Raw genomic sequence first — 14,280 nt, 5'->3', positions numbered from 1 at the left:
CAACATACCAGTGTCAACATTGTATTTTTTTCTCTCATTCTTTTGTCTTAATTGTTATTTTTTTCACCATATTTGTTTCTTTTTAGAAATTACTTATTGCATTTTCTTGTTGGCAGAATAAAAATGTCCATTGATTCAAGTTGAATATAATTTGAATGAGTTATCCACATTGAAATGTATTGAAATGCGGGCTTTTATTTAGAAGGTCTCACTAATAGCATACGAAAGTGACGTTATAGTTTGTGCTGCTGTCAGAATAATTGTCCACAGCGCCACCGACTCCGAAACAGCATCGTCCTTCACCGAGAACAACATCGGTAGAAAAAAAAACGGATCAAATATGATTTAAGCGGCGGCTTGGGTGTTGGCAGCACAAGGGAACGCCGTTATCCTCTTCATTTTACCTATTTATATATATATATTTTTTTCCCCAACGGATTTCGAATCCTCCCAGTAATGGCTGGGGTCCATGCCTCCGGCTGCTGAGCGGCAGGTGTATTGTTGAGGACTTATTTCTCATTCATTATGTATTCAACTACGGCGGATACACAGGTCGGTAAGGACTGAACCGACTGCTACCGGAATTGGATGTTGCTGTCGCGAGGAAGGCAGTAGCAGGGTGCGTCGTTCCGTCCTCGAGGCTGCGGTGCAGCAGCAGCAGTGGTGGTCGGCTCGGGAGGGCGGTCTCTCTATCCCCTTGTAAATAGCCTATATCTTTTTTATTGTGAATAAAAATGTCTCAATACAGTTTAGTAGTTCAAGGTTATAAATCCTAACTGCAAAAAATACCACCCAAATGATAACAATCTTTGAAATCGTTCGGAATATGGAATGACACAGGAAATATTTATTGATGATTAATCAGAACGGATTATAATTTCAATGAGTAGTATTTTCCCTTTCATCTTGGTAAGCGTGTTTTATAACTGTAGGCCTATCTAATCAACATCATCTCACATCTGGAATCGGACCCAGACCTCATTTTGCCAAGATGATGGAAATCGACGAGGTTGTCTATCAGGACGACTATGGCTCAGTTTCGGTTATGTCGGAGCGGGTCTCGGGCCTGGCCAACAGCATCTATCGGGAGTTCGAGCGCCTCATCAGCAGCTACGATGAGGAAGTGGTCAAGGAGCTAATGCCGCTGGTGGTGAACGTTCTGGAGAATCTGGATTCGGTTTTAACGGAGAACCAGGAGCACGAGGTGGAGCTCGAGCTGCTGAAGGAGGACAACGAGCAGCTCATCACCCAGTACGAGCGCGAGAAAGCGCTGCGCAAGCAGGCAGAGGAGGTGAGGGTTACTCCGTCCATGGCTGTTTTGTTTATAAATTACCAGTGTCTTCATCACTAGCCATATCTATGACTAATATTCACTGCACATACATTCACTTTCAATAGCAGTTCAGTTGTCATTGCCACTGTATACCCATTTTACCAAAATGAAACCCTAAACCTAGCCATTATAAGCTACACCCACATCCCATCACATTCCTTCTGTAGGCCATTTATTTCTAGGCCTAATTGGCCAGGCCCATATAACAAGGGATATGTCTCAAATGGCAAAAAAATCCCTATATTGTGCACTACTTTTGACCAGAGCTGATAGGGCCAAATGTAATATACACTGAGTATACCAAACATTAGGAACGACTTCCTAATATTGAGTTGCACAGCCCCCCCCCCTTTACCTCCAGAACAGCCTCAATTTGTCAGGCATTGACTATACAAGGTGTTGAAAGCATTCCATAGGGATGCTGGCCCATGTTGACTATTGCTTTCCACAGTTGTGTGTCAAGTTGTCTGGATGCGCTTTGTGTTTCTTTTTATTCTTGATACACACGGGAAACTGTTGAGCGTGAAAAACACAGTAGCATTGCAGTTCTTGACACAAACCGGTGCGCCTGGCACCTTCTACCATACCCCATTCAAAGGAACTGAACTATTTTGTCTTGCCCATGCTCTGAATGGCACATATAGAGTCGTGGCCAAAAGTTTTGAGAATGACACAAATATAAATTTTCACAAAGTCTGTTGCACATACACCAGAATGTTATGAAGAGTGATCAGATGAATTGCAATTAATTGCAAAGTCCCTCTTTGCCATGCAAATGAACTGAATCTCCAAAAAGCATTTCCACTGCATTTCAGCCCTGCCACAAAAGGACCAGCTGACATCATGACAGTGATTCTCTCGTTAACACAAGTGTGAGTGTTGACGAGGACAAGGCTGGAGATCACTCTGTCATGCTGATTGAGTTCGAATAACAGACTGGACCCATCAAAAGGAGGGTGTTGCTTGGAATCATTGTTCTTCCTCTGTCATCCATGGTTACCTGCGAGGAAACACGTGCCGTCATTATTGCTTTGCACAAAAAGGGCTTCACAGGCAAGGATATTGCTGCCAGTAAGATTGCACCTAAATAATCAATTTATCATCAAGAACTTCAAGGAGAGTGGTTCAATTATTGTGAAGAAGACTTCAGGGCACCCAAGAAAGTCCAGCAAGTGCCAGGACCGTCTCCTAAAGTTGATTCAGCTGCGGGATCGGGGCACCAGCAGTACAGAGCTTGCTCAGGAATGGCAGCAGGCAGGTGTGAGTGCATCTGCACGCACAGTGAGGTGAAGACTTTTGGAGGATGGCCTGGTGTCAAGAAGGGCAGCAAAGAAGCCAATTCTCTCCAGGAAAAACATCAGGGACAGACTAATATTCTGCAAAAGGATCAGAGATTGGACTGCTGAGGACTGGGGTAACGTCATTTTTTCTGATGGGTCCCCTTTCCGATTGTTTGGAGCATCCGGGAAAAACTTGTCCGGAGAAGACAAGGTGAGCGCTACCATCAGTCCTGTGTCATGTCAACAGTAAAGCATCCTGAGACCATTCATGTGTGGGGTTGCTTCTCAGCCAAGGGAGTGGGCTCACGAACAATTTTGCCCGAGAACACAGCCATGAATAAAGAATGGTACCAACACATCTTCCGAGTGCAACTTCTCCCAACCATCCAGGAACAGTTTGGTGACCAACAATGCCTTTTTCAGCATGATGGAGCAACTTGCCATAAGGCAAAAGGGATAACTAAGTGGCTCGGGGAACAAAAAAAATCAATATTTTGGGTCCATGGCCAGGAAACTCCCCAGACCTTAATCCCATTGAGAACTTGTGGTCAATCCTAAAGAGGCAGGTGGACAAACAAAAACCCACAAATTCTGACAAACTCCAAGCATTGATTGGACCATCAGTCAGGATGTGACCCAGAAGTTAATTGACAGCATGCCAGGGCGGATTGCAGAGGTCTTGAAAAAGAAGGGTCAACACTGCAAATATTGACTCTTTGCATCAAGTTAATGTAATTGTCAATAAAAGCCTTTGACACTTATGAAATGCTTGTAATTATACTTCAGTATTCCATAGTAACATCTGACAAAAATATCTAAAGACGCTGAAGCAGCAAACTTTGTGGAAATTAATATTTGTGTCATTCTCAAAACTTTTGGCCACGACTGTACATATACACAATCCATGTCTCAATTGTCTTAAGGGTTAAAAATCCTTCTTTAACCTGTCTCCTCCTCTTCATCGATATTGATTGAAGTGGATTTAGCAAGTCACATCAGTAAAGGATTATAGCTTTCACCTGTATTCACCTGGTCAGTCTATGTACTCATATCTGGACTAATGGCCCATCCATATAAACACAGCAGATCAGAGACAGTGGAAAGGCTTATCTATGTAGCAGCATCAGTGGTGGTTCAATGAGGATAGGGGCCTTTGAATAGCCTAGTGCCTGCATTGTGCCTGGGCCAAGTTGGTGATCAGTTCAGTGTGCTTGTGTGTTTGCTGAAGGATTCCTGCAAAGCTGGGGTGTTATGATGCTGACGTGAATGTACCATATTTCATTCCATTTGATTCAATAAAATAATTGTATTTGGCACAGCCTTTTAATTGACAACAATATGCCTGAAATGAAACTGGACTTTTCACAATTACAAGTTGTCTTGTAAACTATTACGGACTACAACGGGAAACCCAGCCACAAGCTGCCCAGTGACGCGAGCCTACCAGACGGGCTCAATGCCTTTTATACAGGCTTCGAGGCAAGCAACACTGAAGCATGCATGAGAGCACCAGCGGTTCCGGACAACTGTGATAATGCTCTCCATAGCCGATGTGAGCAAGACCTTTAAACAGGTCAACGTTCACAAGGCCGCGGGGCCAGAGGGATTACCAGGACATGTGCTCCGGGCATGTGCTGACCAACTGGCAGGTGTCTTCACTGTGTCTTCACTGACATTTTCAACATGTCCCTGATTGAGTCTGTAATACCAACATGTTTCAAGCAGTCCACCATAGTCCCTGTGACCAAGAACACTAAGACAACCTGCCTAAATGACTACAGACCCGTAGCACTCACGTCCGTAGCCATGAAGTGCTTTGAAAGGTTGGTAATGGCTCACATCAACATCATTATCCCAGAAACCCACTCCAATTTGCATACCGCCCAAACAGATCCACAGATGATGCAATCTCTATTGCACTCCTCACTGCCCTTTCCCACCTGGACAAAAGAAACACCTATGTGAGAATGCTATTCATTGACGACAGCTCAGCGTTCAACACCATGTACCCTCAAAACTCATCACTAAGCTAAGGATCCTGGGACTAAACACTTCCCTCTGCAACTGGATCCTGGACTTACTGACGGGGCCACCCCCAGGTGGTGAGGGTAGGTAGCAACACATCTGCCACGCTGATCCTCAACACTGGAGCCCCACAGGGGTGCTTGCTCTGTACTCCCTGTTCACCCACGACTGCACGGCCAGGCACGACTCCAACACCATCATTAAGTTTGCAGACGACACAACAGTGGTAGGCCTGATCACAGACGAGACAGCCTATATGGAGGAGGTCAGAGACCTGGCCGTGTGGTGCCAGAATAACAACCTATGGCTAGCTTCACATAGATGAGTCCGACCACCATTAATCAAAATAGAACTGTCTTATAAATTAGGGTAATTTTAGATGATGACACCTAGCTATATAGTTAGCTAACTATAGCTACTGAAACAGATTATGTTGTTTTGCTATGTTTTTGGGGAAGAACATTGTTTGCATCCATTAGCTTTTTTGATGACCAGCACTGTAGGTGCGCGAGACAACTTTACCAGCATCATAGCATACGTATCGATGAATCGTGTGTGACATATGAAATACGATTGGTAGTGAAATCCATGTGTAATAATTACGTATAAAATGTATCAACGGGTTACATTATTATGTGACATGCAGTCATATTCAGGTCCTGATTGGTCAACAAGCTTATTTGACACGTCAAATAGTGTTAAACAGTCTGTCCTGAGCACTCTGGAGCAGGTCTTCATCAAGGATCTCTCTGTACTTTGCTCCATTCATCTTTGCGTCGATCCTGACTAGTCTCCCAGTCTCTGCCGCTGAAAAACCTCCCACAGCATGATGCTGCCACCACCATGCTTCACCGTAGGAATGGTGCCTGGTTTCCTCCAGATGTGATGCTTGGCATTCAGGCAGAGTTCCATCTTGGTTTCATCAGAATCGAGAATCTTGTTTCTCATGGTCTGAGAGTCTTTAGGTGCCTTTCGAAAACTCAAAGTGGGATGTCATGTGCCTTTTACTGACAAGTGGCTTACGTCTGGTCATTCGACCATAAAGGCCTGATTGGTGGAGTGCTGCAGAGATAGTTGTTATTCTGGAAGGTTCTCTCATCTCCACGGAGGAACTCTAGAGCTCTGTCAGAGTTACCATTGGTTTCTTGGTTACCTCCCTGACCAAGACCTTTCTACCCCGATTGCTGTTTGGCCCGAGCGACCAAGAAGAGAATTGGTGGTTCCAAACTTCTTCCTTTTAAGAATTATGGAGGCCACTCTGTTCTTGGGGACCATCAATGCTGCAGACATTTTTTTGGTACTCTTCCTCAGATCTGTGCCTCGACACAACCCTGTCTCGGAACTCTACGGACAATTCCTTCGACCTCATGGCTTGGTTTTTGCTCTGACATGCACTCTCAACTGTGGGCCCTTATATTGACAGGTGTGTGTCTTTTCAAATCATGTCCAATCAATTTCATTTACCATAAGTAAACTCCAAGTTGTAATAACATCTCAAGGATTATCAATTGAAACAGGATGCACATGAGCTCAATTTCAAGTCTCATAGCAAAAGGTCTGAATACTTATGTAAATAAGGTATTCCTTTTATTTTTATACATTTGCAAACATTTACAAAAACCTGTTTATGCTTTGTCTTTATGGGGTGTGTGTAGACTGCTGAGGATTTTTATTATTTAACACATTTTAGAATAAGGCTGTAACGTAACAAATGTGGAAAAGTCAAGGGGTCTGAATACTTTCCGAAGGCTCTGTATGTACATTCATGGAAATGAGGTGCATATAATTATCTTTATTTTAAACACAAAATGAAATAAATACCTGATAGCATTAGACCATTTATATATGAGTGCATTCTAAGAAAAAAGTTACATTTGACAATACATTTAATACCTGAATTCCCACCAAAATCCTTGAACTATTTGTCCATTCATGTCAAATGTTTTATGTGCTATAAATTCAAAATGTTTGGAGTATCTTCATCCATTGTCCAACTGTTTTATAAGAATTGTTTTTAAAACCTTTTAACAATTTTGATGACTGTTGCTGGTGTTATCCTAGACACATTCTAGTACAGTATAAGCAGACAGCTGTGCAGGGTTTTACCCCAAATAAAGGTCCAATGCCACATGATGCTTAGTCATAGATGTGTGTACAGTCATTGTAAGGTCCCAAACAGCACCCTATTCCCAGCCTAGTGCACTACTTTTTACTCGGGCCCATGGGGCTATATGGGGAATATGGTGCCATTTGGGACACGGGTTTTCTCTGTCTCATTTTTTGCTACATTTAGGAGAAGAGAACATGATTAAATGCGTACATTTGAAATAGATTATCATGACAGTGTAAAGAGGATTTGTTTATATGCTTTTTGAAGCAAGTGACACAAAAATAGCATGTGTAAGAATTAGTAAGTGTATCGGTCAGAAAATATGTAGTATTTGTATTTATAAGTATATAAGTGTATAAGTATTTGGATGAAATAGTGCTTGATACAACCAAAATGAATAATGATATTGACAACCTGTAAAGATATAGTGAAAGCCCTTTGGAGTAACTTGTACTGTATTATATGATTAGAGACTTCATGATGAACTGCAGAATAGTGTGCTATACACTAAAGTAACAGTAATACTCACATTACATTACCTGTACAATGTTATAAGGGTAAGAGTTGAGGTCACAGTTATAACCTTCAGAACAGACCAAGAGCTCCATTTTCAACGAGACCATAACACACTATATTTGCTGTGGTGGATTAGAACTTTGAATACAGCACCGAACATATCAGTGCGCAGATGCTATTTCGAACATAAATGTTTTAGATGCGACCCAGGGATTGGCTTTAAGGCACTGCCTGAGACAGTGGCGTGGTGCGTTGTGGGGGGGTGGGGCAGGGTGCATTATGGGAAATCAATTGTACACCGAGGGAGATTGGCACTGTAACCTGATTTTGTGCTTATGACAGAGAGCGAGAGATGGAGAGAGAAGGAGCAATACAGAGGAGAGAGAGAGGGGATGAGAGAGAGAGTGATACAGAGAAGAGAGGATGAGAGCGACAGATGGAATATGAACAGGAATACATGCCATAAAACAGGGATAGAGAGGAGAAACAGAGGGAGTTAGAGAAAGGTAAGACAAAGAGCGAAAGAACAAGACCGAGATGGAGAAATACAAAGGGAGGGAGAGAGAGAACATCTTCCCAGAGAGAGAGAGAAAGAGGCAGACAGAGTGAAAGAATGAGAGACAGAGATGGTGAGAGATACAGAGATACAGAGGGAACATCTTCCCAAGTCTAGAGAAAAAACAACAACAGCCCACACCCTGGCTGGAATCTCCTCCCTGTGCCATGTGTTTCCTTTGGGAGTGATTGTCAAGGCTCAGATTACAAGGCCTTTAGACAGACCCAAATGGCGCCCTATTCCCTAGTAGAGGTCGACCGATTATGATTTTTCAATGGCGATACCGATTATTGGAGGACCAAAAAAAAACGATACCGATTAATCTGCTGTTTTTAAATGTTTAAATTTGTAATAATGACAATTACAACAATACTGAATTAACACATATTTGAACTTAATATAATACATCAATAAAATCAATTTAGCCTCAGATCTTGTGACGTTTGAAACGCTATTAGTGTGCACCCCGCTAACTAGCTAGCAATTTCACATCGGTTACACGAGCCTAACCTCGGGAGTTGATCGGCTTGAAGTCATAAACAGCTGCTGGCAAACGCACGACAGTGCTATTTGAATGAATGCTTACGAGCCTGCTGCTGCCTACCACCACTCAGTCAGACTGCTCTCAAATCATAGACTTAGTTATAACATGATAACACACAGAAATACGAGCCTTTAGGTCATTAATATGGTCGAATCTGGAAACTATCATCTCGAAAACAAGACGTTTATTCTTTCAGTGAAATACGGAACCGTTCCGTATTTTATCTAACGGGTGGCATCCATAAGTCTAAATATTCCTGTTACATTGCACAACCTTCAATGTTATGTCATAATTACGTAAAATTCTGGCAAATTAGGAGGCCCAAACTGTTGCATATACACTGACTCTGCGTGCAATGAATGCAAAAGAAGTGACACAATGTCACCTGGTTAATATTACCTGCTAACCTGGATTTCTTTTAGCTAAATATGCAGGTTTAAAAATATAACGCATTGAAGTTTATGGTTATGTACACATGGGAGCAACGATACGCACCGCATCGGTTATATGCAGCGCAGGACACAACCATGTGTAGTTAACTAGTGATTATGATTGATTTATTGATTGTTTTTTATAAGATAAGTTTAATGCTAGCTAGCATCTTTCCTTGGCTTTACTGCATTCGCGTAACAGGCAGTCTCCCCGTGGAGTGCAATGAGAGGCAGGTGGTTAGGGCGTTGGACTAGTTAACTGTAAGGTTGCAAGATTGATTCCCCCGAGCTGACAAGGTAAAAATCTGTCGTTCTGCCCCTGAACGAGGCAGTTAACCCACCGTTCCTAGGCCGTCATTGAAAATAAGAATGTGTTTCATAACTGACTTGCCTGGTTAAATAAAGATTAAATAAAGGTGTAAAAAAAAAAATACAGATTTCCGATTGTTATGAAAACTTGAAATCGGCCCTAATTAATCGGCCATTCCGATTAATCGGTCGACCTCTACTTTATAGTGCACTAGTTTTGACCAGGGCCCATAGGTAGGCAAATATAGTGCACTATATAGAGGATAGGGTACCATTTTGGACCCAGATTTAGATAGACCCACTGATAAATAAAGGCAACATCACGTTCTATGATTCCTCCCTGAGTCTCCATTGTATCCACAAAGGAGTGTAATTGACAACCACCGTCACTCTAAGGCTGAAATGTAGATAAATATGTTCAAAGGACCATGAATGTTTATTGTTTGATTCCTGATAGTTTGAGACCTCAACATGTTGATCCCAATATGCTATATGCTATAAAGCACTTTGTGACAAATGTTGTTTTGAAAGAACAATATACAATTTGATTTATTGATTGAAATACAGTATGTTCTATCAGAATATAAATGCACAGAATATAAATGCATCCCACTGCGCGGCGCTTCAATTCATTTATTTTGATAAGAGGGCCTTTTAATAAGAGGACCTGTTATTGTTTTGGCTGCATCTAGCTGTGGATGCTGCTGAGAGCTGGCTGGGTTGCTGGGTCTGGCTGGGGAGGAGGGGTGCACAGGGGCAAGCCGTGTCCTGGGGAGGGCGTTTGAAGGGCAGGAGGGTCAGCAGGACAGTTGCCCGGGGTGTAATAGTATAGTGTGGCAAGGCGGGGTGGGGTGTGTGTGTGTGTGTGTGTGTGAAGCCAGACTACAGCATGATGCTATTGTTTTCTCATGATGTTGCCTTGCTTTGGTCAACTGGTGAGAATGGAGTTGTGTCCCAAATGGGACCCATGTTCCCGGTTCCCTATAGTGCACCATGGGCCCCGGTCAAAAGTTGAGCACTATGTAGGGAATAAGGAGATGAGGTGAGATGGGGTGGGGTTGTCTATTCGTTGAGGTCAGGGGTAGAGGTCGAGCGATTATGATTTTTCAACGCCAATACCGATTATTGGAGGACCAAAAAGGCCGATACCGATTAATCGGACGATTTAAAAAATGCTTTTGTAATAATGACAATTACAGCAATACTGAATTAACACTTATTTTAGCTTAATATGAAACATCAATGTTTACATTTACATTTAAGTCATTTAGCAGACGCTCTTATCCAGAGCGACTTACAAATTGGTGCATTCACCTTATGACATCCAGTAGAACAGTCACTTTACAATAGTGCATCTAAATCTTAAAGGGGGGTGAGAAGGATTACTTATCCTATCCTAGGTATTCCTTAAAGAGGTGGGGTTTCAGGTGTCTCCGGAAGGTGGTGATTGACTCCGCTGTCCTGGCATCGCGAGGAGTTTGTTCCACCATTGGGGGCCAGAGCAGCGAACAGTTTTGACTGGGCTGAGCGGGAACTGTACTTCCTCAGTGGTAGGGAGGCGAGCAGGCCAGAGGTGGATGAACGCAGTGCCCTTGTTTGGGTGTAGGGCCTGATCAGAGCCTGGAGGTACTGAGGTGCCGTTCCCCTCACAGCTCCGTAGGCAAGCACCATGGTCTTGTAGCGGATGCGAGCTTCAACTGGAAGCCAGTGGAGAGAGCGGAGGAGCGGGGTGACGTGAGAGAACTTGGGAAGGTTGAACACCAGACGGGCTGCGGCGTTCTGGATGAGTTGTAGGGGTTTAATGGCACAGGCAGGGAGCCCAGCCAACAGCGAGTTGCAGTAATCCAGACGGGAGATGACAAGTGCCTGGATTAGGACCTGCGCCGCTTCCTGTGTGAGGCAGGGTCGTACTCTGCGGATGTTGTAGAGCATGAACCTACAGGAACGGGCCACCGCCTTGATGTTAGTTGAGAACGACAGGGTGTTGTCCAGGATCACGCCAAGGTTCTTAGCGCTCTGGGAGGAGGACACAATGGAGTTGTCAACCGTGATGGCGAGATCATGGAACGGGCAGTCCTTCCCCGGGAGGAAGAGCAGCTCCGTCTTGCCGAGGTTCAGCTTGAGGTGGTGATCTGTCATCCACACTGATATGTCTGCCAGACATGCAGAGATGTGATTCGCCACCTGGTCATCAGAAGGGGGAAAGGAGAAGATTAATTGTGTGTCGTCTGCATAGCAATGATAGGAGAGACCATGTGAGGTTATGACAGAGCCAAGTGACTTGGTGTATAGCGAGAATAGGAGAGGGCCTAGAACAGAGCCCTGGGGGACACCAGTGGTGAGAGCGCGTGGTGAGGAGACAGATTCTCGCCATGCCACCTGGTAGGAGCGACCTGTCAGGTAGGACGCAATCCAAGTGTGGGCCGCGCCAGAGATGCCCAACTCGGAGAGGGTGGAGAGGAGGATCTGATGGTTCACAGTATCGAAGGCAGCCGATAGGTCTAGAAGGATGAGAGCAGAGGAGAGAGAGTTAGCTTTAGCGGTGCGGAGCGCCTCCGTGATACAGAGAAGAGCAGTCTCAGTTGAATGACTAGTCTTGAAACCTGACTGATTAGGATCAAGAAGGTCATTCAGAGAGAGATAGCGGGAGAGCTGGCCAAGGACGGCACGTTCAAGAGTTTTGGAGAGAAAAGAAAGAAGGGATACTGGTCTGTAGTTGTTGACATCGGAGGGATCGAGTGTAGGTTTTTTCAGAAGGGGTGCAACTCTCGCTCTCTTGAAGACGGAGGGGACGTAGCCAGCGGTCAGGGATGAGTTGATGAGCGAGGTGAGGTAAGGGAGAAGGTCTCCGGAAATGGTCTGGAGAAGAGAGGAGGGGATAGGGTCAAGCGGGCAGGTTGTTGGGCGGCCGGCCGTCACAAGACGCGAGATTTCATCTGGAGAGAGAGGGGAGAAAGAGGTCAGAGCACAGGGTAGGGCAGTGTGAGCAGAACCAGCGGTGCCGTTTGACTTAGCAAACGAGGATCGGATGTCGTCGACCTTCTTTTCAAAATGGTTGACGAAGTCATCTGCAGAGAGGGAGGAGGGGGGGGAGGATTCAGGAGGGAGGAGAAGGTGGCAAAGAGCTTCCTAGGGTTAGAGGCAGATGCTTGGAATTTAGAGTGGTAGAAAATGGCTTTAGCAGCAGAGACAGAGGAGGAAAATGTAGAGAGGAGGGAGTGAAAGGATGCCAGGTCCGCAGGGAGGCGAGTTTTCCTCCATTTCCGCTCGGCTGCCCGGAGCCCTGTTCTGTGAGCTCGCAATGAGTCGTCGAGCCACGGGGCGGGAGGGGAGGACCGAGCCGGCCTGGAGGATAGGGGACATAGAGAGTCAAAGGATGCAGAAAGGGAGGAGAGGAGGGTTGAGGAGGCAGAATCAGGAGATAGGTTGGAGAAGGTTTGAGCAGAGGGAAGAGATGATAGGATGGAAGAGGAGAGAGTAGCGGGGGAGAGAGAGCGAAGGTTGGGACGGCGCGATACCATCCGAGTAGGGGCAGTGTGGGAGGTGTTAGATGAGAGCGAGAGGGAAAAGGATACAAGGTAGTGGTCGGAGACTTGGAGGGGAGTTGCAATGAGGTTAGTGGAAGAACAGCATCTCGTAAAGATGAGGTCGAGCGTATTGCCTGCCTTGTGAGTAGGGGGGGAAGGTGAGAGGGTGAGGTCAAAAGAGGAGAGGAGTGGAAAGAAGGAGGCAGAGAGGAATGAGTCAAAGGTAGATGTGGGGAGGTTAAAGTCGCCCAGCACTGTGAGAGGTGAGCCGTCCTCAGGAAAGGAGCTTATCAAGGTATCAAGCTCATTGATGAACTCTCCGAGGGAACCTGGAGGGCGATAAATGATAAGGATGTTAAGCTTGAAAGGGCTGTAAAATCAATTTAGCCTCAAATAAATAATGAAACATGTTCAATTTGGTTTAAATAATGCAAAAACAAAGTGTTGGAGAAGAAAGTAATATGTGCCATGTAAAAATGTGTGCCATGTAAAATATGTGCCATGTAAAAAAGCTAACGTTTAAGTTCCTTGCTCAGAACATGAGAACATATGAATGTTGGTGGTTCCTTTTAACATGAGACTTCAATATTCCAAGGTAAGAGGTTTTAGGTTGTAGTTAATATGGTATTTATAGGACTATTTCTCTTTATACCGTTTGTATTTCATCTACCTTTGACCATTGTATGTTCTTATAGGCACTATACTATTGCCAGTGTAACAGAATAGCTTCCGTCCCCCTTCTTGCCCCTACCTGGGCTCGAACCAGGAACACATAGACAACAGCCAAACTCGAAGCATCGTTACCCATCGCTCCACAAAAGCTGCGGCCCTTGCAGCACGAGGGGAATAACTACTCCAAAGTGAGTGACGTTTGAAACAGTATTAGCGCACACCCAGCTAACTAGCTAGCCATTTCACATTGGTTACACCAGCCATTAGGCTGATAGGCTTGAAGTCATAAACAGCGCTGTGCTTGCGAAGAGCTGCTGGCAAAACGCACAAAAGTGCTGTTTGAATGAATGATTACGGGCCTGCTGCTGCTCAGTTAGACTGCTCTATCAAATCAGACTTAATTATAACATAATAACACACAGAAATACGAGCCTTTGGTCATTAATATGATCGAATCCGGAAATAATCATTTCGAATAACAAAACGTTTATTATTTTAATGAAATACGGAACCGTTCGGTATTTTATCTAACGGGTGGCATCCCTAAGTATAAATGTTCTTGTTACATTGCACAACCTTCAATGTATGTCATAATTGTGTAAAATCCTGGCAAATTAGTTCGCAATGAGCCAGGCAGCCCAAACTGTTGCATATACCCTGACTATGCGTGCAATGAACGCAAGAGAAATGACACAATTTCACCTGGTTAATATTGCCTGCTAAACTGGATTAGTAGTTATAACTAGTGATTATGATTGATTGTTTTTTTGGATAAGTTCAATGCTAGCTAGCAATTTACCTTAGCTTCTACTGCATTCGTGTAACAGGCAGGCTACTCGTGGAGTGCAATGGTTAGAGCGTTGGACTAGTTAACTGTGACTAGTTAACAAGATTGAAACCCCTGAGCTGACAAGGTGAAAATCTGTCGTTCTGCCCCTGAAAAAGGCAGTTAACCCACAGTTCCTAGTCATTTAAAA

At 44.4% G+C, this 14,280-nt stretch overlaps 1 protein-coding gene across 10 annotated transcripts in view; it reads left to right on the top strand.

Moving 5' to 3' along the window:
* Positions 1–258: 258 nt before the first annotated feature.
* Positions 259–14,280, top strand: part of mapk8ip3 (mitogen-activated protein kinase 8 interacting protein 3) — a 71,300-nt gene continuing 57,278 nt past the window's right edge. For 9 of the 10 annotated variants that reach the window (XM_052518338.1, XM_052518344.1, XM_052518339.1 and 6 more), the window contains exon 1: positions 259–1,291. In XM_052518338.1, the coding sequence (XP_052374298.1) occupies positions 992–1,291 (300 nt within the window). In that variant the 5' untranslated portion in view covers positions 259–991. The remainder of the gene's footprint in view (positions 1,292–14,280) is intronic. The other variant, XM_052518335.1, reaches the window with a different exon arrangement.

The sequence above is a fragment of the Oncorhynchus keta genome, chromosome 5 (genome assembly GCF_023373465.1).
Source record: "Oncorhynchus keta strain PuntledgeMale-10-30-2019 chromosome 5, Oket_V2, whole genome shotgun sequence".
Classification (NCBI taxonomy): domain Eukaryota; kingdom Metazoa; phylum Chordata; class Actinopteri; order Salmoniformes; family Salmonidae; genus Oncorhynchus; species Oncorhynchus keta.
Note: the sequence above shows the minus strand (reverse complement) of the source record. Positions and strands in the feature narration are given on the sequence as shown.